Raw genomic sequence first — 24802 nt, forward strand, 5'->3', positions numbered from 1 at the left:
AGAAGCAAAGGACCTCTGTAATAGGCTTGCTCAGTAGCACAGGTAAAAGCAGAGTACCTCTCTGTGACAGGCTGGCTCAGTGGCACAGGTAGAAGCAGAGTACCTCTCTGTTATAGGCTGGCTCAGTGGCACAGACAGAAGTAGAGCACCCCTCTGAGATAGGCTGGTTCAGTGGCACAGGTAGAAGCAGAGTATTCGTCTGGGACAGGCTGGCTCAGTGGCACAGGAAGAAGAAGAGACCCCCTGAGATAGGCTGGCTCAGTGGCAAAGGTAGAAGCAGAGTACCCCTTTGAGATAGGCTGGCTCAGTGGCACAGGTAGAAGCAGAGTATTCGTCTGTGACAGGCTGGCTCAGTGGCACAGGTAGAATCACTGGTCTCTGTGATAGGCCTGGCTCAGTGGCACAGGCAGAAGCAGAGTACCTCTCTGAGATAGGCTGGCTCAGTGGCACAGGAAGAAGCAGGGTACCCCTCTGTGATAGGCTGGCTCAGTGGCACAGGCAGAAGCAGAGAACACCTCTGAGATAGGCTGGCTCAGTGGCACAGGTAGAACCAGAGTATTCATCTGGGACAGGCTGGCTCAGTGGCACAGGTAATAGTAGAGTGCCTTTTTGTGATAGGCTGGCTCAGTGGCACAGGAAGAAGCAGCGTACCTCTATGTGATAGGCTGGCTCAGTGGCACAAATAGAAGCAGAGTACCCCTCTAGGACAGGCTGGCTCAGTGGCACAGGAAGAAGCAGAGTACCTCTCTGTGATAGGCTGGCTCAGTGGCACAGGTAGAAGCAGAGTACCCCTCTGAGATAGGCTGGCTCTGTGGCACAGGTTGAAGCAGAGTATTTGTCTGTGACAGGCTGACAGGCTGGCTCAGTGGCACAGGTAGAAGCAGAGTACCTTTTCTGTGATAGGCTGGCTCAGTGGTACAGGCAGAAGCAGAGTACCTCTCTGAGATAGGCTGGCTCAGTGGCACAGGCAGAAGCAGAGAACCCCACTGAGATAGGCTGGCTCAATGGCACAGGTAGAAGCAAAGGACCTCTGTAATACGCTTGCTCAGTAGCACAGGTAGAAGCAGAGTACCTCTCTGTGACAGGCTGGCTCAGTGGCACAGGTAGAAGCAGAGTACCTCTCTGTTATAGGCTGGCTCAGTGGCACAGACAGAAGTAGAGCACCCCTCTGAGATAGGCTGGCTCAGTCGCACAGGTAGAAGCAGAGTATTCGTCTGGGACAGGCTGGCTCAGTGGCACAGGAAGAAGAAGAGACCCCCTCTGAGATAAGCTGGCTCAGTGGCACAGGTAGAAGCAGAGTACCCCTTTGAGATAGGCTGGCTCAGTGGCACAGGTAGAAGCAGAGTATTCGTCTGTGACAGGCTGGCTCAGTGGCACAGGTAGAAGCACTGGTCTCTGTGATAGGCCTGGCTCAGTGGCACAGGCAGAAGCAGAGTACCTCTCTGAGATAGGCTGGCTCAGTGGCACAGGAAGAAGCAGAGTACCCCTCTGTGATAGGCTGGCTCAGTGGCACAGGCAGAAGCAGAGAACACCTCTGAGATAGGCTGGCTCAGTGGCACAAGTAGAACCAGAGTATTCGTCTGGGACAGGCTGGCTCAGTGGCACAGGTAATAGTAGAGTGCCTTTTTGTGATAGGCTGGCTCAGTGGCACAGGAAGAAGCAGAGTGCATCTATGTGATAGGCTGGCTCAGTGGCACAAATAGAAGCAGAGTACCCCTCTAGGACAGGCTGGCTCAGTGGCACAGGTAGAAGCAAAGTACCTCTCTGTGATAGGCTGGCTCAGTGGCACAGGTAGAAGCAGAGTACCCCTCTGAGATAGGCTGGCTCTGTGGCACAGGTTGAAGCAGAGTATTTGTTTGTGACAGGCTGACAGGCTGGCTCAGTGGCACAGGTAGAAGCAGAGTACCTTTTCTGTGATAGGCTGGCTCAGTGGTACAGGCAGAAGCAGAGTACCTCTCTGAGATAGGTTGGCTCAGTGGCACAGGAAGAAGCATAGTACCCCTCTGTGATAGGCTGGCTCAGTGGCACAGGCAGAAGCAGAGAACTCCTCTGTGATAGACTGGCTCAGTGGCACAGGCAGAAGCAGAGAACCCCACTGAGATAGGCTGGCTCAGTGGCACAGGTAGAAGCAAAGGACCTCTGTAATAGGCTTGCTCAGTAGCACAGGTAGAAGCAGAGTACCTCTCTGTGATAGGCTGGCTCAGTGGCACAGACAGAAGTAGAGCACCCCTCTGAGATAGGCTGGCTCAGTCGCACAGGTAGAAGCAGAGTATTCGTCTGGGACAGGCTGGCTCAGTGGCACAGGAAGAAGAAGAGACCCCCTCTGAGATAAGCTGGCTCAGTGGCACAGGTAGAAGCAGAGTACCCCTCTGAGATAGGCTGGCTCAGTGGCACAGGTAGAAGCAGAGTATTCGTCTGTGACAGGCTGGCTCAGTGGCACAGGTAGAAGCACTGGTCTCTGTGATAGGCCTGGCTCAGTGGCACAGGCAGAAGCAGAGTACCTCTCTGAGATAGGCTGGCTCAGTGGCACAGGAAGAAGCAGAGTACCCCTCTGTGATAGGCTGGCTCAGTGGCACAGGCAGAAGCAGAGAACACCTCTGAGATAGGCTGGCTCAGTGGCACAAGTAGAACCAGAGTATTCGTCTGGGACAGGCTGGCTCAGTGGCACAGGTAATAGTAGAGTGCCTTTTTGTGATAGGCTGGCTCAGTGGCACAGGAAGAAGCAGAGTGCATCTATGTGATAGGCTGGCTCAGTGGCACAAATAGAAGCAGAGTACCCCTCTAGGACAGGCTGGCTCAGTGGCACAGGTAGAAGCAAAGTACCTCTCTGTGATAGGCTGGCTCAGTGGCACAGGTAGAAGCAGAGTACCCCTCTGAGATAGGCTGGCTCTGTGGCACAGGTTGAAGCAGAGTATTTGTTTGTGACAGGCTGACAGGCTGGCTCAGTGGCACAGGTAGAAGCAGAGTACCTTTTCTGTGATAGGCTGGCTCAGTGGTACAGGCAGAAGCAGAGTACCTCTCTGAGATAGGTTGGCTCAGTGGCACAGGAAGAAGCATAGTACCCCTCTGTGATAGGCTGGCTCAGTGGCACAGGCAGAAGCAGAGAACTCCTCTGTGATAGACTGGCTCAGTGGCACAGGCAGAAGCAGAGAACCCCACTGAGATAGGCTGGCTCAGTGGCACAGGTAGAAGCAAAGGACCTCTGTAATAGGCTTGCTCAGTAGCACAGGTAGAAGCAGAGTACCTCTCTGTGATAGGCTGGCTCAGTGGCACAGACAGAAGTAGAGCACCCCTCTGAGATAGGCTGGCTCAGTGGCACAGGTAGAAGCAGAGTATTCGTCTGGGACAGGCTGGCTCAGTGGCACAGGAAGAAGAAGAGACCCCCTCTGAGATAGGCTGGCTCAGTGGCACAGGTAGAAGCAGAGTACCCCTCTGAGATAGGCTGGCTCAGTGGCACAGGTAGAAGCAGAGTATTCGTCGGTGACAGGCTGGCTCCGTGGCACAGGTAGAAGCACTGGTCTCTGTTATAGGCCTGGCTCAGTGGCACAGGCAGAAGCAGAGTACCTCTCTGAGATAGGCTGGCTCAGTGGCACAGGAAGAAGCAGAGTACCCCTCTGTGATAGGCTGGCTCAGTGGCACAAGCAGAAGCAGAGAACACCTCTGAGAAAGGCTGGCTCAGTGGCACAGGTAGAACCAGAGTATTCGTCTGGGACAGGCTGACTCAGTGGCACAGGTAATAGTAGAGTGCCTTTTTGTGATAGGCTGGCTCAGTGGCACAGGAAGAAGCAGAGTGCCTCTATGTGATAGGCTGGCTCAGTGGCACAAATAGAAGCAGAGTACCCCTCTAGGACAGGCTGGCTCAGTGGCACAGGTAGAAGCAGAGTACCTCTCTGTGATAGGCTGGCTCAGTGGCACAGGTAGAAGCAGAGTACCTCTCTGAGATAGGCTGGCTCTGTGGCACAGGTAGAAGCAGAGTACCTCTCTGAGATAGGCTGGCTCAGTGGCACAGGAAGAAGCATAGTACCCCTCTGTGATAGGCTGGCTCAGTGGCACAGGCAGAAGCAGAGAACTCCTCTGAGATAGGCTGGCTCAGTGGCACAGGTAGAACCAGAGTATTCATCTGGGACAGGCTGGCTCAGTGGCACAGGTAGTAGTAGAGTGCCTCTCTGTGATAGGCTGGCTCAGTGGCACAGGTAGAAGCAGAGTACCCCTCTGTGATAGGCTGGCTCAGTGGCACAGGCAGAAGCAGAGAACTCCTCTGAGATAGGCTGGCTCAGTGGCACAGGTAGAACCAGAGTATTCATCTGGGACAGGCTGGCTCAGTGGCACAGGTAGTAGTAGAGTGCCTCTCTGTGATAGGCTGGCTCAGTGGCACAGGAAGAAGCAGAGTGGCCCTATGTGATAGGCTGGCTCAGTGGCACAAGTAGAAGCAGAGTACCCCTCTAGGACAGGCTGGCTCAGTGGCACAGGTAGAAGCAGAGTACCTCTCTGATATAGGCCTGTTCAGTGGCACATGTAGAATCAGAGTACATCTCTGATATAGGCTGGTTCAGTGGCACATGTAGAAGCAGAGCATCAGTGATCGGCTTGCTTAGGGGCACAGTACAAGTAGAGAACCTCTCTGAGATAGGCTGGCTTGGTGGTATAGGTAGAAGCAGAGTACCTATCTGTGATAGGCTGGCTCAGTGGCACAAGTAGAAGCAGAGCACCCCTCTAGGACAGGCTGCCTCAGTGGCACAGGTAGAAGCTTAGTACCTCTCTCTGATGGGCTGGCTCAGTGGCACAGGTAGAAGCCAAGTACTCTCTGTGATGGGCTGGCTCAGTGGAACAGGTAGAAGCAGACTACCCTTTTGGGGCAGGCTGGCTCAGTGGCACAGGTAGCAGAGCAGAGTACCCCTCTGGCCACACTGTGAGACTCCTCCCACCCACAGATGACACAAACTCTTAGCAGTATTTGCAAAGGCAAAACACTGCCATGGCAGTTTTTAATAAAGTGGGCGTAGCTAACCAACAAAATGTGGATTTTGTGGCACAAGTGGTCAGTTTTTAGACATTTGTTCCTGCTATTCTGCTATAACTTCTGCTGCCTGTGCTGATAAGTGTGGGTTTTAATTTTACACCACTTTAAAGGGAACCAGAGATGAACGTTTCACACAAAATAAACATATCAGTTGATAGCTTGTAAAGAATAAATGCTCTACCTGGTAATTTTGCCGCTCTGGTGTCCCTTTTTTGGTGTTTTTTATCCATTATTCCTCCAGGAAAAATCAAATATGGCCGCCGGCTCATATCCCTTCTGTTTCCGTGTTATGAGTAGTTCTGGATGTGCTGTCTAGGCTATATGAGACTATGCTGCTATCTAGGCTAAATGCAGCCTTTCATCTGTGTGCTTTCATTTTGGTATGATGTACAGCTGCCTGTAGGAAGTGTCTCTCATAGGAATGAAACTGCAGTCATCATCAGTATCTATGCTGAGAGCACACAGAGCACACAGGAATCATATTGCAGCCACAGAGCTTCTCTCTCAGCAGGAGCAGCCCCTCCCATGTCATCACAGCTCTCAGTATGGTATCAGGTAATCTGATCCAGGAGGGGGGAAGGCTTGGGCTTGAAAAGACTCCACAGAAGAGTGACTCAGCTATAATGATTCCAGGTCAAACCTAGACTGAATAGTCAGTGGATTCTTATCACAGTTGCTAATAGACTAATTAAGCAGATAACAATGAAACTAAAAGCAGGGTAGGTGTTTACTGTCATGTTCCCACTGATAAATGTAATAAAATACTTGAGGGTGCTTCATCTCTGGTTCTCTTTAAAGAGAGCCCGAGGTAGGCACATAAAATAAACTAAAAAACAATGCTACCTGATCCTGTGGGCTGGGCGGATCAGCTAGGCGCCATCCCCTCCACTCCGTTTGCCTGCTAGGGCTCACTTTCACTTTCATGACCTCTGGGGTCACAACGCTGAAAAGAGAGATTCTGCTGTAAAGAATCTTTAAACAAGCTCCTGTAGGGTTAATGGGAGAAGGACACCTCTAAACACTCGCACGCAGCGATGTGTACTCAGCGGGCAGCAGGCACTGCTGCCACCCACTGAGTACACATCGCTGCGCAAATGTTTAGACAAGTCCTTCTCCCATTAACCCTACCAGAGTTTGTTTACAGCAGTGGACAGATTTTTGCCTTAGAGTGAATTGTGCCTTGATAAAGGGGCCCTACATGGCTCCGAAACATTGGCAGAGGTTTATCTAGAGGGATACAGGCATGGCTTGTGCCATGGGCCCCACAGCACCATTGGCGACATGATTGCTTCCTCCTCCCTCATGTGCCGCCAACATACTGAGGGATGCCTCATGGGGGTTTGCACCTGTTCTTATACTGCATCTCTCACTACCTGTACAGGGAGGGAGCTTCTTTATACTGGGAGACATCTCTGACTACATATACTGGAGGGGCACCTGTCACTACATATATTGAGGGAGCTACTTATACTGGGGGGGCACCTCTCAATACCTAGACTGAGGGTATACTTGGGGGTGTTACTTGTACTGGTGGATACCTCTCTTTACCTATACTGGGGAACTACTTATACTAGGGAGACACCTCTAGCTACATGAATTGGGAATTCAACCTAAACTAGAGGCTACCTATACTGAGTGAACTACCTCTGGCTACCTATACTAGGGTGCTAACACTGGCTACTTATACTTGGGGGGGCGGGGGGGGGCGCTAACTTTTGAAACCCACACAGGGGGCTACTTATACTGTGTCATTGCAAGAAAAGAGTCATTATGGGGCAAGGTGATCTAACTGGTGGAGGGGGCACAATTTCAGTGTTTGCTACAGGCGCTATATTACCCAGATACGTCCCTGAACATTGGCTATTTTATATGGAACTAATGGATATGCCAGCTCTTTTTGATTGGATTCACACTGTACCGGATGGAAAACTGATCCTGTTAAAAGTGATCCATTTTCCGTTTGACGGAAAGTGAAAAAAGTAAGCAGTTAAAATCTGACAGAACCGACAGGTTTTGGACTTGTCCATCTCCTCATGGGGGATTCCCAGGGTTTTCTTTGTTTTTAAAAGCATTTCCTGAACGGCAGTTTAACTGACAAAATAGTAAGATACCAGCCAGCTTCCCTACTTACTTGCACACTATTTTTGCAGCTGGACTTAGCAAATGCTATTCAGGACATGCTTTTGACAATAAAGAAAACCCTGAGAATCCCCCATGAGGAGATGGACTAGTCCAAAATCTGTTGGTTCTGATTTTAACTGCTTACCTTTTTTTTTTTGCTGCAGTGGTCCTTTCAACAGATCAGTTTCTTACAGTGACATCAGTTTTTCATACGGTTCCGTCCATTCCCATTTTTCGTCTCCACCCACTTGGTACCTGTTGCTGTCATGTTTGCCTTCCTTGCTGCACTGAAAGTGCCAGTATACAACTCCCACAGCCCCAGCAGAAGCATCAGGCTCCCATCGCTTCAGGAAAGACCAATGGGAATCCTCTTTTCATTGGTCCACTACTCCATGAGCTAATGAGAGTCCTCTCTGGGCAAGGACGATTCCCATTGGTCAATTGAAAGCCAACGTGAGACTTCTCATGGACATTGATTCGGTCGCATTTCAATTCTTATAGTAAAATTGTGCAGGACCCAAACGTGCAATTTGGGTGCGTTCTAAACGCTCTGGTGTGAACAGATCTGTTTGCATCCGTTCAGATCCGTTCTATTCCGATAAACGGAGCGTTTTATGTGCAGTGTGAAAGGAGCCACAAGGAGCATTGACAGGGGCGCTGCTAGCATCCTAAAAGATCCGGGGCACTTTTGGGCACTCTAGCTGAAAAATGGGTGGGCCACGCACCAGAATGTGGGTTTGGTCATGGGTGGAGCCAAATTTACATGCACTTAACAGGGGTCTAAGTAGGAAGAAGCCCCCTCTCCATTAATAAAATAAATAAATAAGTGCTGCATATCACATAGACAGTGCCACGTAAACATAAATAGGCACAGTTACCTGGCTTCTGTGCTTACTGGTCTGGCTTTCTGCTGGGCGGGCTGCTCTGATGCCATGTTGTCTGGCAGTCAGGGGCGTAACTAGACATCACTGGGCCCCCCGCGAAACTTTGGATGGGGAACCCCTCTCGCTTTCTGCACAGGAAAACTGAGGACCAATGTGTTTTCCTCATGCAGATAAAAACACTTAGACTTAAAGGAAGCGTCAGGCAATCTATGCTAACCCCAGATCTACTTACCCGGGGCTTCCTCCAGCCTCTTGCAGCCGACAAGTCCCTCGTTGCAGCTCTGCTCCCACTACATACATACACACACAGCTGTATTATTTTACTACATGAGAGCACATGCTATATGGGGGAACAACAATGACATGCTGAACATAAGATATAGTATTCACTGTAACTTTGGCAAAACATTCAGAATGTCACTGATTGATACTGTTATTACAAGAACGTGGACTAGGTGTGAGACAAAAAGCTCTCAATGAAGCAGCAACAGTAAGACATCAATATCCACTCCACTGTGTTGTAAAAGTAATCAGAGGCCATAAGGTCATTAGCCTGTGTGTGATAAGAATCTAGGAATTCTTTTCAGAGTGATTGCTGAAAAGGGAAAGTCTACAACTTTTTTTCAAAATGTGACTTCTTTGTTTGTAAGGTTGTACATGAAGTCATCAGATCTTTGCAGCAGTGAGAGAGTGTTTTTTACGAACCCTAGGGAGCAGGGACAGTGTACAAATTCCAAAGTGTGTATGAGTCCTTATCTGTGTTGTGGACACATGCAGTCAACAATGGTGCGAGAGCAGAATAAGTTTTTTTCTCTCCATGCCCTTAGCTGTCAGTCTCTCAAACTTTTCCCCCCATGTGCCCCCTGTGGCTTCTGGGCCCCCCTGTGGAGGCATCCCTTGCAGGGTCTATTGTTACGCCCCTGCTGGCAGTCCCCCCACAGCATTCCCCACGGGCCTCCCTGATAAGCACCAAAACTCCCAGCATGCTCCCATAGAAGAACCACAGCTCCCTGCATACCCCTATTGATGCATCACAGCTCCCAGCATGCCCACCATTGAGGCACAACAGCTCCCAGCATGCCCCCATAGAGGCTCTACAGCTCCGACTCTGCCTGGGGGACATCAGGGTCACTCCAGAATAGATCCGTGGCACGTGCCTTTGGGGCTAGCAACGCCCCTGAGCATCAACGCTAATAATAACGAGCTCTGTTGCTGAGGACTGGAGACAGAGAACTAGGGAGACATCCATGTGCGGAATGCTGCTTTAATTGTACATGGTGCAGCCTGCCAAGACCGGTGCGCTCCCAGTTCTGCGTAGCCGTGGTGAGTATCATTTCTCATCATTTGTTCCTAATGTCTTCATAAACACAGCAAATTATTGTTATTGTTACAAGAAGGTTGTACTAACTAGTTTTTCTCTACACCTGGTGCCAAGTGTTACCAAATAGAGGAAGCCCTAGAGGATGTACCGTGGCAATGTACTGGAACTTCATGCCTGGCTGTCACTGTGCTCAGTTAGCAAGACAACGGTCTTTTGTGAAGTTACTCTGGATTGCGTGTCTAGTGGGGAAGCAGGTCAGAGTTCCGTGTCCTAATGTGTCACTTTTATTTACTATTCTACGAAGTCCTCATTACTACAAAAGCTTTCGCGTTCTATTGTGCGCCCAGCCATCATCTCACATTAGATTCTCAGTGCACCAGTTACCGAAGTCCAAATGGGAGAATTTGATTTGAATTGGAGAATTTGACGTGTGATCCCCCCTCTACTCCCAGGAGTAAATAGTGAGTATATTTTTTACTTGTTAAAGCGGACCACAACTCTTGCACAGGACAAAGGAAAACAGAGAGAAATGCCCCCTGTGTGTATTTAGAGAGTTTAGCCTGTCTAATTCCCCCTCATCTGTGCCTAATCACCAGTGTAATTTGATCTCTCAGCTGTGTCAGCTGATTGCCTTGGCATAGCAGCTAATTGGTAAATACAGGATGTTAACCCTATGTCTGCTTCCATAAAAGCAGGAAGTCGCACACACTGCAGATTTATTGCAAAATTTGTATCAGCTGTAACAAAGAAATGTTTTTCTTTAAAGGTTATTAGGCTGTTGCTTATCTTTTAGAGCAGAGAGGAAGTTCTTGAGTTCAGGTCTGCTTTTAAGAATGCAGCATTTTATTATTGGACGGTGGGAGTTAGATGCTTGGGGGTTTAAGGAGATTGCATATACATCAAATTTTGCATAAACTGAACATCATAATATTTGTAGTTTTTTTTCTGACCCCTTTAACCTCCCTGCCGTTCTAAATATTTGCTGCACCGGGCAGGGAGGGTGTTTTTTTGCATTTTTTTTTTTTAGCATGTAGCTAGCCTAGCGCTAGCTACATGCTTCCCCCCTCCCTGCGGCGTCCCCCCATATGCGCCGATCGCCGCCGGCGCATATGCCCATCCGGAAATCCCGTTCTGAACGGGATTTCCATGAGGGCTTCCCCCGTCGCCATGGCGACGGGCGCGATGACGTCAGAGGGAGTCCCGATCCACCCCTCAGCGCTGCCTGGCACTGATTGGCCAGGCAGCGCACGGGTCTCGGGTCACGCAGCTAGCAAAGTGCTAGCAAAAAATTATGCAAATCGGCCCAGCGGGGCCTGAGAAATCCTCCGCGGCAGGTTACCCCGAGCTGAGCTCGAGATAACCGGCAAGGAGGTTAACATCTTAAAGGACCACTATTGCAAAAAATTTTAACATTCTATACATTCATACATATAAAATGTGCATTTGATCCAGGATAAAATGCACCATAAATATTTTTTTTTCTATGTCACTGTCACTTACAGTAGGGAATTAAGATCTGGCAGATTCTGGACTAGTCCATCTCTTCATAAGGGATCTCAAGGGATTTTTTTTAATTCCTAAAAGGACTTACTGTATGGTAGTTGAACTGCAATCGTGTAGGGGAGCTGGCTCTGGTATGTTTGTATAGATCCTTTCAGGGACTGCTTTGGTAAAGAATAAAGTAAATGCTGAGAATTCCTCATGAGGAGATGGACTAGCCTACAACCTGTCAGATGTTTTACTGCTTACTGTAAGTGACAGCAAAATAGAAAAAAAAGTGATTTATAGTACATCTTATATGTATGTGTTTACATGTGTTTTAAATCTTACATATTTGCGCAATAGAGGTCCTTTAAGGTGCCCACTAGTGATACAGTTTTGATTGTACAATCTTATCACTTTTATGTAATATGAGTGTGACTAGCCAAAGTACCCATTGAAAGTATAGTCACTCTCTTTACCCTTATATAACATAGATATCTTAAAATTGTACAATCAAGATTGTATCTTTAGTGGCACCTTAACCTCTTGAGGACCTTAGTGTTAAACCCCCCTAATGACCAGGCCATTTCATGTTAATTGGGCCACTGCAGCTTTAAGGCCAAGCTGCAGGGCTCCACAACACAGCACACAAGTGACCCCCCCCCCCTTTTCTCCCCACCAACAGAGCTCTCTGTTGGTGGGGTCTGATCGCCCCCCAGATGTGTGTTTGTTTGTGTTTATATGTGTGTTTTTTTTAATAAAAAGGTGTGTTTTTGTTTATGCTGCTGCCTCCCGCCATCCAATCCCCGTGATCAGTTGTCATAGGCTTCAGCCTATAACAGCCGATCACCTCTGTGTCTCAGGAGGGGACAGCCGTGTCACACGGCTGTCCCCAGTACAGCACTGCTGCTGATCGCAGCGCTGTACCAGTACTTAGACGGCGATCACGCCGTCTAACAGTCTCGCCGCTCGGAGACTGAAGGCGTAGCTCAGCTCCGCCCACCAAGCAGGAGATGCGCACGAACCCTGCGCACGATCTCCTGCAAAACAGAGCCCCAGGACTTTACGCCGATCGGCGTTAGGCGGTCCTGGGGCTGCCGCTGCGGTCACGCCCATCGGCGTGATGCGGTCGGGAGGAGGTTAAAGGCTCATACACATGTTCAACAAAAGTGAAACCAGGTTCCATAATTTGCATAATTATAGAAATTGGCTTAAGCTAAGTTCTTCATGTGCTGATAACTGTGGTTCTGCAGTTCCTTAAGCTCAACAAAAGTCTTTTAAATGCACGATTATCAAACAACTTGAAGAAGTTGGACAACTTTTGTCAAGTAAAAGACGTGCAAACGACAAGGCGTTATCACTGATAAGAGGCGACCAACGACTGATAAGACGCAGCTCAAGTCACTCCAACTGTTGGATTGACTTGAGCTGCGTCTTATCAGTCGTTGGTCGCCTCTTATCAGTGATAACACCTTGTTGCAGTGGCATACCTAGGGCATTTGACACCCGGTACTGGTTATTATAAGACACCACCATAAGACACCACCACCCTCCCAACTCCCCCCCCCCCCCCCCCAAAAAAAAGAAAAAAAAAAGAAGCGAGTGTGGCATACTAAGCACACCACGGTGGGTAATGCCAGGTATACATGCTCCCTGTATAGTAAAGTGGGCAGCAATTTACCAGAAATCATAAAGTGGGCAGCATTTCACCAGAAAATAATCGTAAAGTGGGCAGCATTTCACCAGAAAATAATCGTAAAGTGGGCAGCATTTCACCAGAAAATAATCTTAATGTGGACAGAATTTCACCAGAAAATAATTGTAAAGTGGGCAGCATTTCACCAGAAATTAATCGTAAAGTGGGCAACATTTCACCATAAAATAATCATAAAGAGAGCAGCATTTCGCCAGAAATTGTAAAGTGGGCAGCATTTCACCAGAAAATAATCGTTATGTGGTCAGCATTCACCAGAAAATAATCGTTATGTGGGCAGCATTACCCTGAGAGTGAAATGTGAGAATGTGTGGCAAAAAGTGGGCAGCCCCACTCATGATGAATGTTATCACATCCTCTTTACTAGCTCCTATTATTGTACACACCTCCCATTTTAGTATTGTTTGTGCACCCTTTGCTACATCATCCCCCAGTAGTGCCCTCCTCATTAACCATTTTTTCCACCCTTACAGTATATCTACGTCCTCTGTGACTTCATCTAAGCCATGAGGATGTAGATATAAGTCGTGTAGCTAAAGCACAGCTGTGCAGGATTGGGCATTGCTCATGTGCACACCTCCGGCACTATCTGATGCAGCACTAATTGGTGAACGGGAATATATGTTCCCTGAGCCAATAACATTGATTTTTACCATTAAAAATACATTTATTTTCTCAGTTCATAGTGAAAAATACACACTGTAGCATTATTTCAGAATCAAATATCTTCACCATAAATTGTAACAGGAACGTAATTTAAGTTTTGTGATAAACAGTAGAAATAGCAAAATAAAATTTGTGGTTTTTTTTATCTACAATAGCGCTTTTATTTTTAAACTGGAATAGGTAAAACTGAGGAATAATGTGTTTTTTATTTTTTTTCCTTTTTTTCCCTATTAAAATGCATAGAAAAACAATGCCATACAATGAAAGCCTAAATAGGCTTGAAAAAACGATATACATTTCATTTAGGTGTCATAAGTAGAGATAACGTTATTGATGATTAAATAGGGACATAGCTAAAATGTCAAAACTGCTTTGGTCCATAAGGGGGAAACAAGGTCATGATGTAAAGTGGTTAATGCACCACTCATTAGTACTCACTTTTTGGGGCCTTTGAGTGGTGCTTGGGGTCATATTTTTTCACAATACATTAGGTGTTAGATGTTTTCTATAGTGTGGAAATAAAGGCTGTAATCAAAGGTGTATTTTTTCAGGTGCACAAAAAGACAGAAATAACTCTCCTTAATGTTCATTTTAGAGACCTTCGACATGTTGAACTCTTCTGGGAACCTTACCATCTGCCAGCCACAGAAAACACCCACCTTCATCCCTCTGATCTTTGGCTTTATTTTCTTTGTTGGCTTCGTGCTGAACTGCATCAGTTTATGGATATTTTGGTTTAAGGTTAAGATATGGAAACCTACAGTGGTTCTTCAGTTCAATTTGGCCATCGCTGATGCCATCTTCACCCCAGTAGCTCCCCTAATAGTCGCCTACTATTTAAACAATGATTGGATATTTGGACTGTTCTTCTGTCGGCTCACAGCCTTCTTGCTCAGCACACATACGTACGGAAGCATCTACTTCCTCACCTTGATCAGCATCCACCGGTATTTCACCGTTGCCCAAAACGTTAAGAAAAAGGCCTTCATCACAAAACCCTATATCACCAAAGTTTGCCTCATCATCTGGGGGTTTCTTGTATTTCAAGGTATGCCAAGTTTCTTGGTCCTTGAAACTTCTGAGGTCAATGGAGCTACAAGATGTCTCAGCTTCCATCAAACTGAACACGTTTTTACTTTTTTTGTCTGGATCTGGCTTGTCTTCTTCTTCTGTCTGCTCATTCCTTTCATCATAACATTGGTATGCTACAGTCTCTTGATTCGATACATCCTCAGAGCCAACCCGATGAACACCCTCAGCAAAGTCATGTTTTCCAAGTCAGTGCTGACCATCTTTGTCTCCCTACTCATATTCATAATATGCTATATCCCAGTCCATATCAATAGATCTGTTAGTGTCTCGATCATATTGTTCTACCCGTCTGTTTGCTCTTTGGTGAAAAGCGTTGAGCTTGGCTATAGTATCACTTGGATGCTCTCAGCCACAAATTGCTGTCTGGACCCCATAGTGTACTGTTTTGCTTCTGAGAGATTTCAAAAGATCTTCACAAGTTGTTGGACTTTTCATCAAAGACAGCATCTGAGGGACATAAAAAACTATGCTCAAGGAAGCCAAGTTAAGGCACCTCAAGACAATCACTGCACTGGTTCATTTCTAACTAAGAGTGCCACAGAATCTGACTCAACTTCATGGGAAAAGGTGAGCACCAGTCTGTAGGCTTAGTCCAGCCTATACTGATGCTTCAGATGGAACTTGCCAGCCTTCGTCTCCCAGCTATGTCCTTGCTGCAAGGCAGTGAGGTCATTAATAGTGAAGCTGTATGGATGTGTTCAGCTTCACTGACCAGGACCACAGTTGCATCCCAGTAGGAGTAAGAAAATGGCAGCTTCCAAATATGAGGCTTCTCACACACTGGTACTTTGCTTAAAGGGAACCTAAACTGAGAAGGATATGGATTTTTCCTTTTAAAATAATACCAGTTACCTGACTCTCCTGCTGATCCTGTCTCTCTAATATTTTGAGCCACAGCCCCTGAACAAGCATGCAGATCAGGTGCTCTGACTGAAGTCAAACTGGATTAGCTGCATGCTTGTTTCAGGTGTGTGATTCATCCACTACTGCATCCAAAGAGATCAGGACTGCCAAGCAACTGGTATTGTTTAAAAGGAAACATCCATATCCCTCTCAGTTAAGGTTACCTTTAAATTTTAAAGTGTATTGACAGTTTCCCAGTTTTTTGTACTTGCAATATGGTGGAACACATTCAACCTCTGAAGTCTTAAGGACCGTTTCCATTAGACACGGTGCGATGCAGCTACATAGACGCATCACACGGAGTCTGTATTGTAACCAATGCACGGCAATGGAACAGTTTCCATTGCGTGCTGGTTTTGCGGAGCAGTGCGGAGGGATCTGAGAATCTGCAGCATGCTGCAGATTCTCATTCGCCATCTCCTCCAATACACTTCTGCTTTGGGAGAGGCGGAAGTGACGTGAATGAGGGCGGAAGTGATGCATATCCGGATCAGCTACCATTCGCAAGTGGAAAGGGGCCCTTACTCTAGATTTCAAGCAAGTCTTAGCTCCAACTCCAGATCTCAAGTTACTCAAAATTCTAACTCACCAGATTTCAAGGTATTCCAAACTCTTACTCTAGATTTTTAGCTAGTCCAAACTAGGGATGCTCATTCGTATTCCGGGGAATTTACATTTCTGCATTTCCTACAGGAAATCGGCATTTCGGATCGGAAATCGGATTTCCACGGAAATACCACATCACCGCCACTCGGTAATTTTAGCCCAATTACGGAACTCGAAAGCATTGAACCAATCACAGAATGCAAAATATTTCTGCGATAATCAGATTACCGCGGTAATTTTAGACCAATCACAAGACTCAAATACTACTGATTAGTCCCAAGTCTTCTGATTGACCTAAAATTTCTATGGTATTCTGATTACCACGGTAAAATTCTGCATTCTCTGATCCAAATTGCAGATATGAGAATGCAAAAAATGACAAAAAAAAAGACTCCTTGGAAATGAGATAACAGAAATTGGAAATTTGCTGTATCGGCAATCAGCATTGGCGGAAATCAGAAATTCAGCGACATTGGAATTTCCGACGATCCCTAGTCCAAACTCTAGCTTGAAAAAGAGCAAAATTGAACACATATTGTATAGTGTCAGCGCTGGATGTTTCTGGTAGATATGAAGAGGGATAGTCCGAATCCTCTAAAATTCAGAAAGTGTGAAATGGTGTATGTCTGTGCCCAGATGAATCGGTCTCACCTGATATGGGAGCTATTCGCTACAAACACCCTTTTGCGCATGTCCCAGCTTGGGTGCCAGGGTCCGGGCATAAGAAGACGAGCCAGTATTTGATGTAGCGGTCCTGCAGGTTGACATCCCGACCCAGACTGCTGGCTGGATTAGTTCCAGGATGGATAAGATTGCTCCTGTGGTGCCTGGGGTGCCTGGCTTGATTTGGGGTGGAAATCTGTACAAACTGGCTATAATATCCAAACCAGTAAATTCCAGGGGTTTATTTACTGGTTAAAAGGAACAGCCCTAGGCCCATGATGCCAGGTGATGCCTGAGTCTTCCTCAGGCGGCATCACGCGTCAGGGCGGCATCCCACTCCCTCTCCCTCTCTCTTCTAGGGTCCCCCTCCAGTGCTCTCCTCCCCCTCCATGCAGAAGACTAGCAGTGGCTCCTGTGTGACCTGCCACCCGGGTCTCCCCTGTGATCTGCCATCCAGTGCAGATCACAGTGGAGACCTGGTGACTGGATGGCAGATCACGGGGAGACCCGGCGGCTGGACTTAAGTACCTTTACGCTGCCGGTGCTGTTCTACTGCATGGAGGGGGAGGAGAGCATCGGAGGGGGACACTAGGAGAGGGAGGGAGGAGAGAAATCAGACCCCCCTCTGGTGAACAGCTGCTCCCCCTTCCTCTGGTGCTGTCTGGCTATACTGGGGGACCTGGCTAACCTATACTGAAGAAACCTACCTATCTAACCTATTACTGGGGGCACCCTACCTGGCTAACCTATAATGGGAGCATCTACCTGGCTAACCAATACTATACTGGGGGCGACTATACAGGGAGTGCAGAATTATTAGGCAAGTTGTATTTTTGAGGAATAATTGTATTATTGAACAACAACCATGTTCTCAATGAACCCAAAAAACTCATTAATATCAAAGCTGAATATTTTTGAAAGAAGTTTTTAGTTTGTTTTTAGTTTTAGCTATTTTAAGGGGATATCTGTGTGTGCAGGTGACTATTACTGTGCATAATTATTAGGCAACTTAACAAAAAGCAAATATATACCCATTTCAATTATTTATTTTTACCATTGAAACCAATATAACATCTCAACATTCACAAATATACATTTCTGACATTCAAAAACAAAACAAAAACAAATCAGTGACCAATATAGCCACCTTTCTTTGCAAGGACACTCAAACGCCTGCCATCCATGGATTCTGTCAGTGTTTTGATCTGTTCACCATCAACATTGCGTGCAGCAGCAACCACAGCCTCCCAGACACTGTTCAGAGAGGTGTACTGTTTTCCCTCCTTGTAAATCTCACATTTTATGATGGACCACAGGTTCTCAATGGGGTTCAGATCAGGTGAACAAGGAGGCCATGTCATGAGTTTTTATTCTTTTATACCCTTTCTTGCTAGCCACGCTGTGGAGTATTTGGACGCGTGTGATGGAGCATTGTCCTGCATGAAAATCATGCTTTTCTTGAAGGATGCAGACTTCTTCCTGTACCACTGCTTGAAGAAGGTGTCTTCCAGAAACTGGCAGTAGGACTGGGAGTTGAGCTTGACTCCATCCTCAACCCAAAAAAGGCCCCACAAGCTCATCTTTGATGATACCAGCCCAAACCAGTACTCCACCTCCACCTTGCTGGCGTCTGAGTCGGACTGGAGCTCTGTGCCCTTTACCAATCCAGCCACGGGCCCATCCATCTGGCCCATCAAGACTCACTCTCATTTCATCAGTCCATAAAACCTTAGAAAAATCAGTCTTGAGATATTTCTTGGCCCAGTCTTGACGTTTCAGCTTGTGTGTCTTGTTCAGTGGTGGTCGTCTTTCAGCCTTTCTTACCTTGGCCATGTCTCTGAGTATTGCACACCTTGTGCTTTTGGGCACTCCAGTGATGTTGCAGCTCTGAAATATGGCCAAACTGGGGGCAAGTGGCATCTTTGCAGCTGCACGCTTGACTTTTCGCAGTTATTTTGCGCCTTGGTTTTTCCACACGCTTCTTGCAACCCTGTTGACTATTTTGAATGAAACGCTTGATTGTTCGATGATCACGCTTCAGAAGCTTTGCAATTTTAAGAGTGCTGCATCCCTCTGCAAGATATCTCACTATTTTTGACTTTTCTGAGCCTGTCAAGTCCTTCTTTTGACCCATTTTGCCAAAGGAAAGGAAGTTGCCTAATAATTATGCACACCTGATATAGGGTGTTGATGTCATTAGACCACACCCTTCTCATTACAGAGATACACATCACCTAATATGCTTAATTGGTAGTTATGCTTTCGAGCCTATACAGCTTGGAGTAAGACAACATGCGTAAAGAGGATGATGTGGTCAAAATACTCATTTGCCTAATAATTCTGCACTCCCTGTACATGGCTATCTATACTGGGGGAAACTATACCTGGCTTACCTATACAGGGGGCACTTACCTGGCTAACCTATACTGGGGACGACTATACTTGGCTAGCCATACTGGTGGCAACTATCCCTGCCTAACTGATACTTAGTGCAATTATATGTGGCTAGCCATGCTGGTGGCAGCTATACCTGGCTACCTATACTGGGGGCACCTATACCTGGCTACCTACCTACCTATACTGAGAGTGTTCATTTTTAAATTTTTAAGCAATAACATGTGGTGCAAATTGGCAGGTGCTGTGCGATCATTCCAAATGGGGAGGGTACATCCTCACAAGTCTAGAACAAACTCTGAAAAGTAAGCGTCAACAATGCGTTTTGTAGAGGTTTGCTCCCCCCAAACCCACTCCACTTCCTTAGGTTTACAGATGCTGTTGAATTACAGATATTTAAAAAGGTTAATATCATGCTTATTATTGGCCAATTGGCTTATTGGCTAAAAACAAAAGGGACTGAGTTATGCAAGTAAGATATCACCCAGAATTATATACAATCCATAAATAACAAGATGTACATTATATATGTATATATATATATATATATATATATATATATATATATATATATATATATATATATATGTATATATATATATATATATATATATATATATATATATATATATATATATATATATATATATATATATATATATATATATATATATATATATATATATACATATATACATACATACATACATGTACATTTAAAAATGTGCAGAATTGGGTCAAATGCAGTCCTGTTTTCTGAAGCAATTAAAATGCAAACAAACAGTGAGAGACATCTTGAGATATGGTTTTACTGCAGGTAAATTCAAAGAGTCATAATTTGTCCTTTTTATGATCTAGCTGCTAGAGTCTAGCAGCTGGTCAGTTAATGCCATGAAGAAGTCAACTAGACTCTTATCTCCCATGATGCAGTTGAAGATTTCACTGTACTGTACTGTAGCTACAAAATAATGCACTTTATCATATCAGCATTGTTCAGTGGAGGAGGAGGAGCACTGGACTCAGATACCAAGTATAGGAGGGTGTCAGATACTGGGCTGCAAACTCTCTGCCCTTCCCGGGAAAAACAGTGAAATGGTTTCCAAGTTTATTTAAAGATTAGATTTAAAAACTAACTGGTTTCATGTTTTGTTGCATTGCATTTTATATATGTATATATATAAAAACAAACAAACAAAAAACATTGTAATAAAATGATATTGACAACAAGTCTGGCCTCCTTTCATATGCTGGAAGTGAAGAGAGAGAGAAATTAAAAGATCATTCCGTTGAGATTTCTTAAGGCGAGAGAAACGCTTGTACTCTCTGAACCAGTGATCTGGATACACTGGGACCTCTGAGCATTGAATGGATACTTAAAGCACGATCCGTAAATCTGTAACATGGTGGTGATCACTCAATCTCTGTAACCTGTCCCAGTGGCCACTCAGTATCTGTACCATGCCCCAGTAGTCACGCAATCTTTGTAACATGCCCCAGGGATCACTCAGTGTCTGTAAGATGCCCCAGTAGTCACTCATTCTTTGTAACATGCCCCAAGTGGTCACTTAGTCTCTGTAAGATGCCCCAGTGGTCACTCAGTCTCTGTAAAATGCCCCAGTGGTCACTCATTCTTTGTAACACGCACCGGTGGTCACTCAGTCTGTGTAACATGCCCCAGTGGTCACTCAGTCTCTTTAAGATGCCCCAGTAGTCACTCATTCTTTGTAACATGCCCCAGTGGTCGCTCAATCTCTGTAAGATGCCCCAGTAGTCACTCATTCTTTGTAACATGCCCCAAGTGGTCACTTAGTCTCTGTAAGATGCCCCAGTGGTCATTCAGTCTCTTCAGTCTCTGTAACATGCCCCAGTGGTCACTCGGTCTCTGTATTATGCCCCAGTGGTCACTCAGTCTCTGTAAGATGCCCTAGTAGTCACTCATTCTTTGTAACATGCCCCAGTGGTCACTCATTCTTTGTAACATGCCCCAGTGGTCGCTCAATCTCTGTAAGATGCCCCAGTAGTCACTCATTCTTTGTAACATGCCCCAAGTGGTCACTCAGTCTCTGTAAGATGCCCCAGTGGTCACTCAGTCTCTGTAAAATGCCCCAGTAGTCACTCAGTCTCTGTAAGATGCCCCAGTAGTCACTCATTCTTTGTAACATGCACCGGTGGTCACTCAGTGGTGTAACATGCCCCAGTGGTCACTCAGTCTCTGTAACATGCCCCAGTGGTCACTTAATCTCTGTAAGATGCCCCAGTAGTCACTCATTCTCTGTAAGATGCCCCAGTGGTCACTTAATCTCTGTAACATGCCCCAGTGGTCACTCAGTCTCTTTAAGATGCCCCAGTAGTCACTCATTCTTTGTAACATGCCCCAGTGGTCACTCAATCTCTGTAAGATGCCCCAGTAGTCACTCATTCTTTGTAACATGCCCCAAGTGGTCACTCAGTCTCTGTAAGATGCCCCAGTGGTCACTCATTCTTTGTAACACGCACCGGTGGTCACTCAGTCTGTGTAACATGCCCCAGTGGTCACTCAGTCTCTTTAAGATGCCCCAGTAGTCACTCATTCTTTGTAACATGTCCCAGTGGTCGCTCAATCTCTGTAAGATGCCCCAGTGGTCACTCAGTCTCTGTAACATGCCCCAGTGGTCACTCAGTCTCTGTAAGATGCCCCAGTGGTCACTTAATCTCTGTAAGATGCCCCAGTAGTCACTCAGTCTCTGTAACATGCCCCAGTGGTCACTCAGTCTTGTAAGATGCCCCAGTAGTCACTAATTCTTTGTAACATGCCCCAGTAGTCACTCATTCTTTGTAACATGCCCCAGTGGTCACTCAGTCTCTGTAAGATGCCCTAGTGGTCACTTAATCTCTGTAAGATGCCCCAGTAGTCACTCAGTCTCTGTAACATGCCCCAGTGGTCACTCATTCTTTGTAACATGCCCCAGTCGTCGCTCAATCTCTGTAAGATGCCCCAGTAGTCACTCAGTCTCTGTAACATGCCCCAAGTGGTCACTCAGTCTCTGTAAGATGCCCCAGTGGTCACTCAGTCTCTGTAAAATGCCCTAGTAGTCACTCAGTCTCTGTAAGATGCCCCAGTAGTCACTCATTCTTTGTAACATGCACCGGTGGTCACTCAGTGGTGTAACATGCCCCAGTGGTCACTCAGTCTCTGTAACATGCCCCAGTGGTCACTTAATCTCTGTAAGATGCCCCAGTAGTCACTCAGTCTCTGTAACATGCCCCAGCGGTCACTCAGTCTTGTAAGATGCCCCAGTAGTCACTCATTCTTTGTAACATGCCCCAGTGGTCACTCATTCTTTGTAACATGCCCCAGTGGTCACTCAGTCTCTTTAAGATGCCCCAGTAGTCACTCATTCTTTGTAACATGTGCCAGTGGTCACTCAATCTCTGTAAGATGCCCTAGTAGCTAGTCACTCATTCTTTGTAACATGCCCCAAGTGGTCACTCAGTCTCTGTAAGATGCCCCAGTGGTCACTCAGTCTCTGTAAAATGCCCCAGTAGTCACTCAGTCTCTGTGAGATGCCCCAGTAGTCACTCATTCTCTGTAAGATGCCCCAGTGGTCACTTAATCTCTGTAACATGCCCCAGTGGTCACTCAGTCTCTTTAAGATGCCCCAGTAGTCACTCATTCTTTGTAACATGCCCCAGTGGTCACTCAATCTCTGTAAGATGCCCCAGTAGTCACTCATTCTTTGTAACATGCCCCAAGTGGTCACTCAGTCTCTGTAAGATGCCCCAGTGGTCACTCATTCTTTGTAACACGCACCGGTGGTCACTCAGTCTGTGTAACATGCCCCAGTGGTCACTCAGTCTCTTTAAGATGCCCCAGTAGTCACTCATTCTTTGTAACATGTCCCAGTGGTCGCTCAATCTCTGTAAGATGCCCCAGTGGTCACTCAGTCTCTGTAACATGCCCCAGTGGTCACTCAGTCTCTGTAAGATGCCCCAGTGGTCACTTAATCTCTGTAAGATGCCCCAGTAGTCACTCAGTCTCTGTAACATGCCCCAGTGGTCACTCAGTCTTGTAAGATGCCCCAGTAGTCACTAATTCTTTGTAACATGCCCCAGTAGTCACTCATTCTTTGTAACATGCCCCAGTGGTCACTCAGTCTCTGTAAGATGCCCTAGTAGTCCCTCATTCTTTGTAACATGCCCCAGTAGTCACTCAGTCTCTGTAACATGCCCCCGTAGTCACTCAGTCTCTCTAACATGCCCCAGTAGTCACTCATTCTTTGTAACACGCACCAGTGGTCACTCAGTCTGTGTAACATGCCCCAGTGGTCACTCAGTCTCTGTAACATGCCCCAGTGGTAACTCAGTCTCTGTAAGATGCCCCAGTAGTCACTCATTCTTTGTAACATGCCCCAGTGGTCACTCAGTCTCTGTAAGATGCCCCAGTAGTCACTCATTCTTTGTAACATGCCCCAGTGGTCATTAAGTCTTAATAACATGCCCCAGTGGCCACTCAATCTCTGTAACATGCCCCAGTGGTCACTTAGTCTCTGTAACATGCTCCAGTGGTCACTCAGTCTCTGTAACATGCCTCAGTGGCCACTCTGATCATTGTAACATGGTCAAGTGCTTACTTAGTCTTTCATTCATAGGGAAAGTTCCTTGTGACTACTCAGTCTTTGAAACATGAATATTTAATTACTTACTTTTGTATAACATGAACCTGTGGTTACTCAGTGTCTCTATCATGGAAAGATAGTATGATCGCTGTTGAAAACTATTTTGGTTAGGTGTCCATAAACATTTTGGTATTTGCTCCATTAAATCCATTGAAACCTTACTTGACACCAATGTATTGAGTCCCAGCGCATAGTCCATCAACACAAACCAACCAACCCTTTTATACACGGGTCTAATGTATCTACAAATGCAACTCAAAGACCGTGAGAGGAACTTCTTCCACAAAGAAGGGGGTAAAGAGGCGCCCAATGGAGTATAAAAAAGTTAAAAACACTAAAAACTAAAACTCACTGGCTTACCAGAGTGGAGTCAGGTATAAGACACTCCACCTGCTCGAAGTGGTCGGTTGCCCTGTGTGCAACCCACCTTTGTGAGTATTCCCCTTCCAAACACTTTACTCATCCATCTACCTGTGATATACTGCACAATTTGGGCTCCCGTTGTCTTTGTGTTTTCTTTCCCAGTACCCTATTCTTCCACAAAGAAAAGTAAAGACTGGTTCCCTCACCTGAATTTGGACCAATTGGCAAATTTATTACAAGTGCCACAGTATACAGCACAACGTTTCGACTTGTATGGTCTTTTTCAAGGCCTCATTCAGCTTTTTCCTTGGCTACCAATAACCTATTCCGCAAGGGCACTTCAGAAGATAGACTAAATTAGCCTCTCATGGGGTGCCTGAGTAGTTCTGGCAACTCATGCCATTGTGATGTGGTATGAAGGTGGTCCTTCCTATCCTGCTCATCTACGCTTTTACACTTTTCCATTCCGATACACAAATTGTGGAGGGGGCTGGCTGGGAAGTAGGCCCACTACTTCTGTCGCTACACTCTACACCTCTTCCCTCTGGTATTCCCACTGCATACCAGAAGGAAGAGGTGTAGAGTGTAGCGACAGTATCCCCTCTGCATAATCAATTGGCCTGTTTCTGATACTTTTCATTACTGGAAGTAATGGAAGTAATTCTGCACTGATTAGTTGACTTTTGTGGGAGACCCATAATTAGGGGTGGTGGTGGATGACAGCTCTTGCAGGTGTGCCCTTGTGGAATAGGTCAGTCTCAAACACACCATCCCAGACCGTGACATCCGCATCCAAAAAATGCAATTTCTCCTCATTAAGCGTCGAAGTGAACTTCAGGGAGTCATAGCGGAGATTGAGACCCTCAAAAAAGTCAAGGAAGGCCTGCTCCAGTCCCTTTCAGAGAAAAACTCCCTGGT

The 24802-nt window shown here is 46.3% G+C and overlaps 1 protein-coding gene and 1 long non-coding RNA gene across 2 annotated transcripts in view; one reads left to right on the plus strand and one right to left on the minus strand.

Annotated features, from left to right (window-relative positions):
- Positions 1 to 6011, minus strand: part of LOC137528522 (uncharacterized) — a 49926-nt gene extending 43915 nt beyond the window's left edge. Inside the window, exon 1 of the long non-coding RNA XR_011023420.1 lies at positions 5864 to 6011. This is a non-coding gene — a long non-coding RNA (uncharacterized lncRNA). The remainder of the gene's footprint in view (positions 1 to 5863) is intronic.
- A 7803-nt stretch (positions 6012 to 13814) lies between these two features.
- LOC137527457 (lysophosphatidic acid receptor 6-like) lies at positions 13815 to 14885 on the plus strand. The gene has a single exon (XM_068247971.1). It carries the CDS (start codon positions 13815 to 13817, stop codon positions 14883 to 14885), a length of 1071 nt encoding a protein of 356 aa, XP_068104072.1.
- Positions 14886 to 24802: the final 9917 nt, after the last annotated feature.

Source organism: Hyperolius riggenbachi, chromosome 8 (assembly GCF_040937935.1).
Source record: "Hyperolius riggenbachi isolate aHypRig1 chromosome 8, aHypRig1.pri, whole genome shotgun sequence".
In the NCBI taxonomy this organism is placed as follows: domain Eukaryota; kingdom Metazoa; phylum Chordata; class Amphibia; order Anura; family Hyperoliidae; genus Hyperolius; species Hyperolius riggenbachi.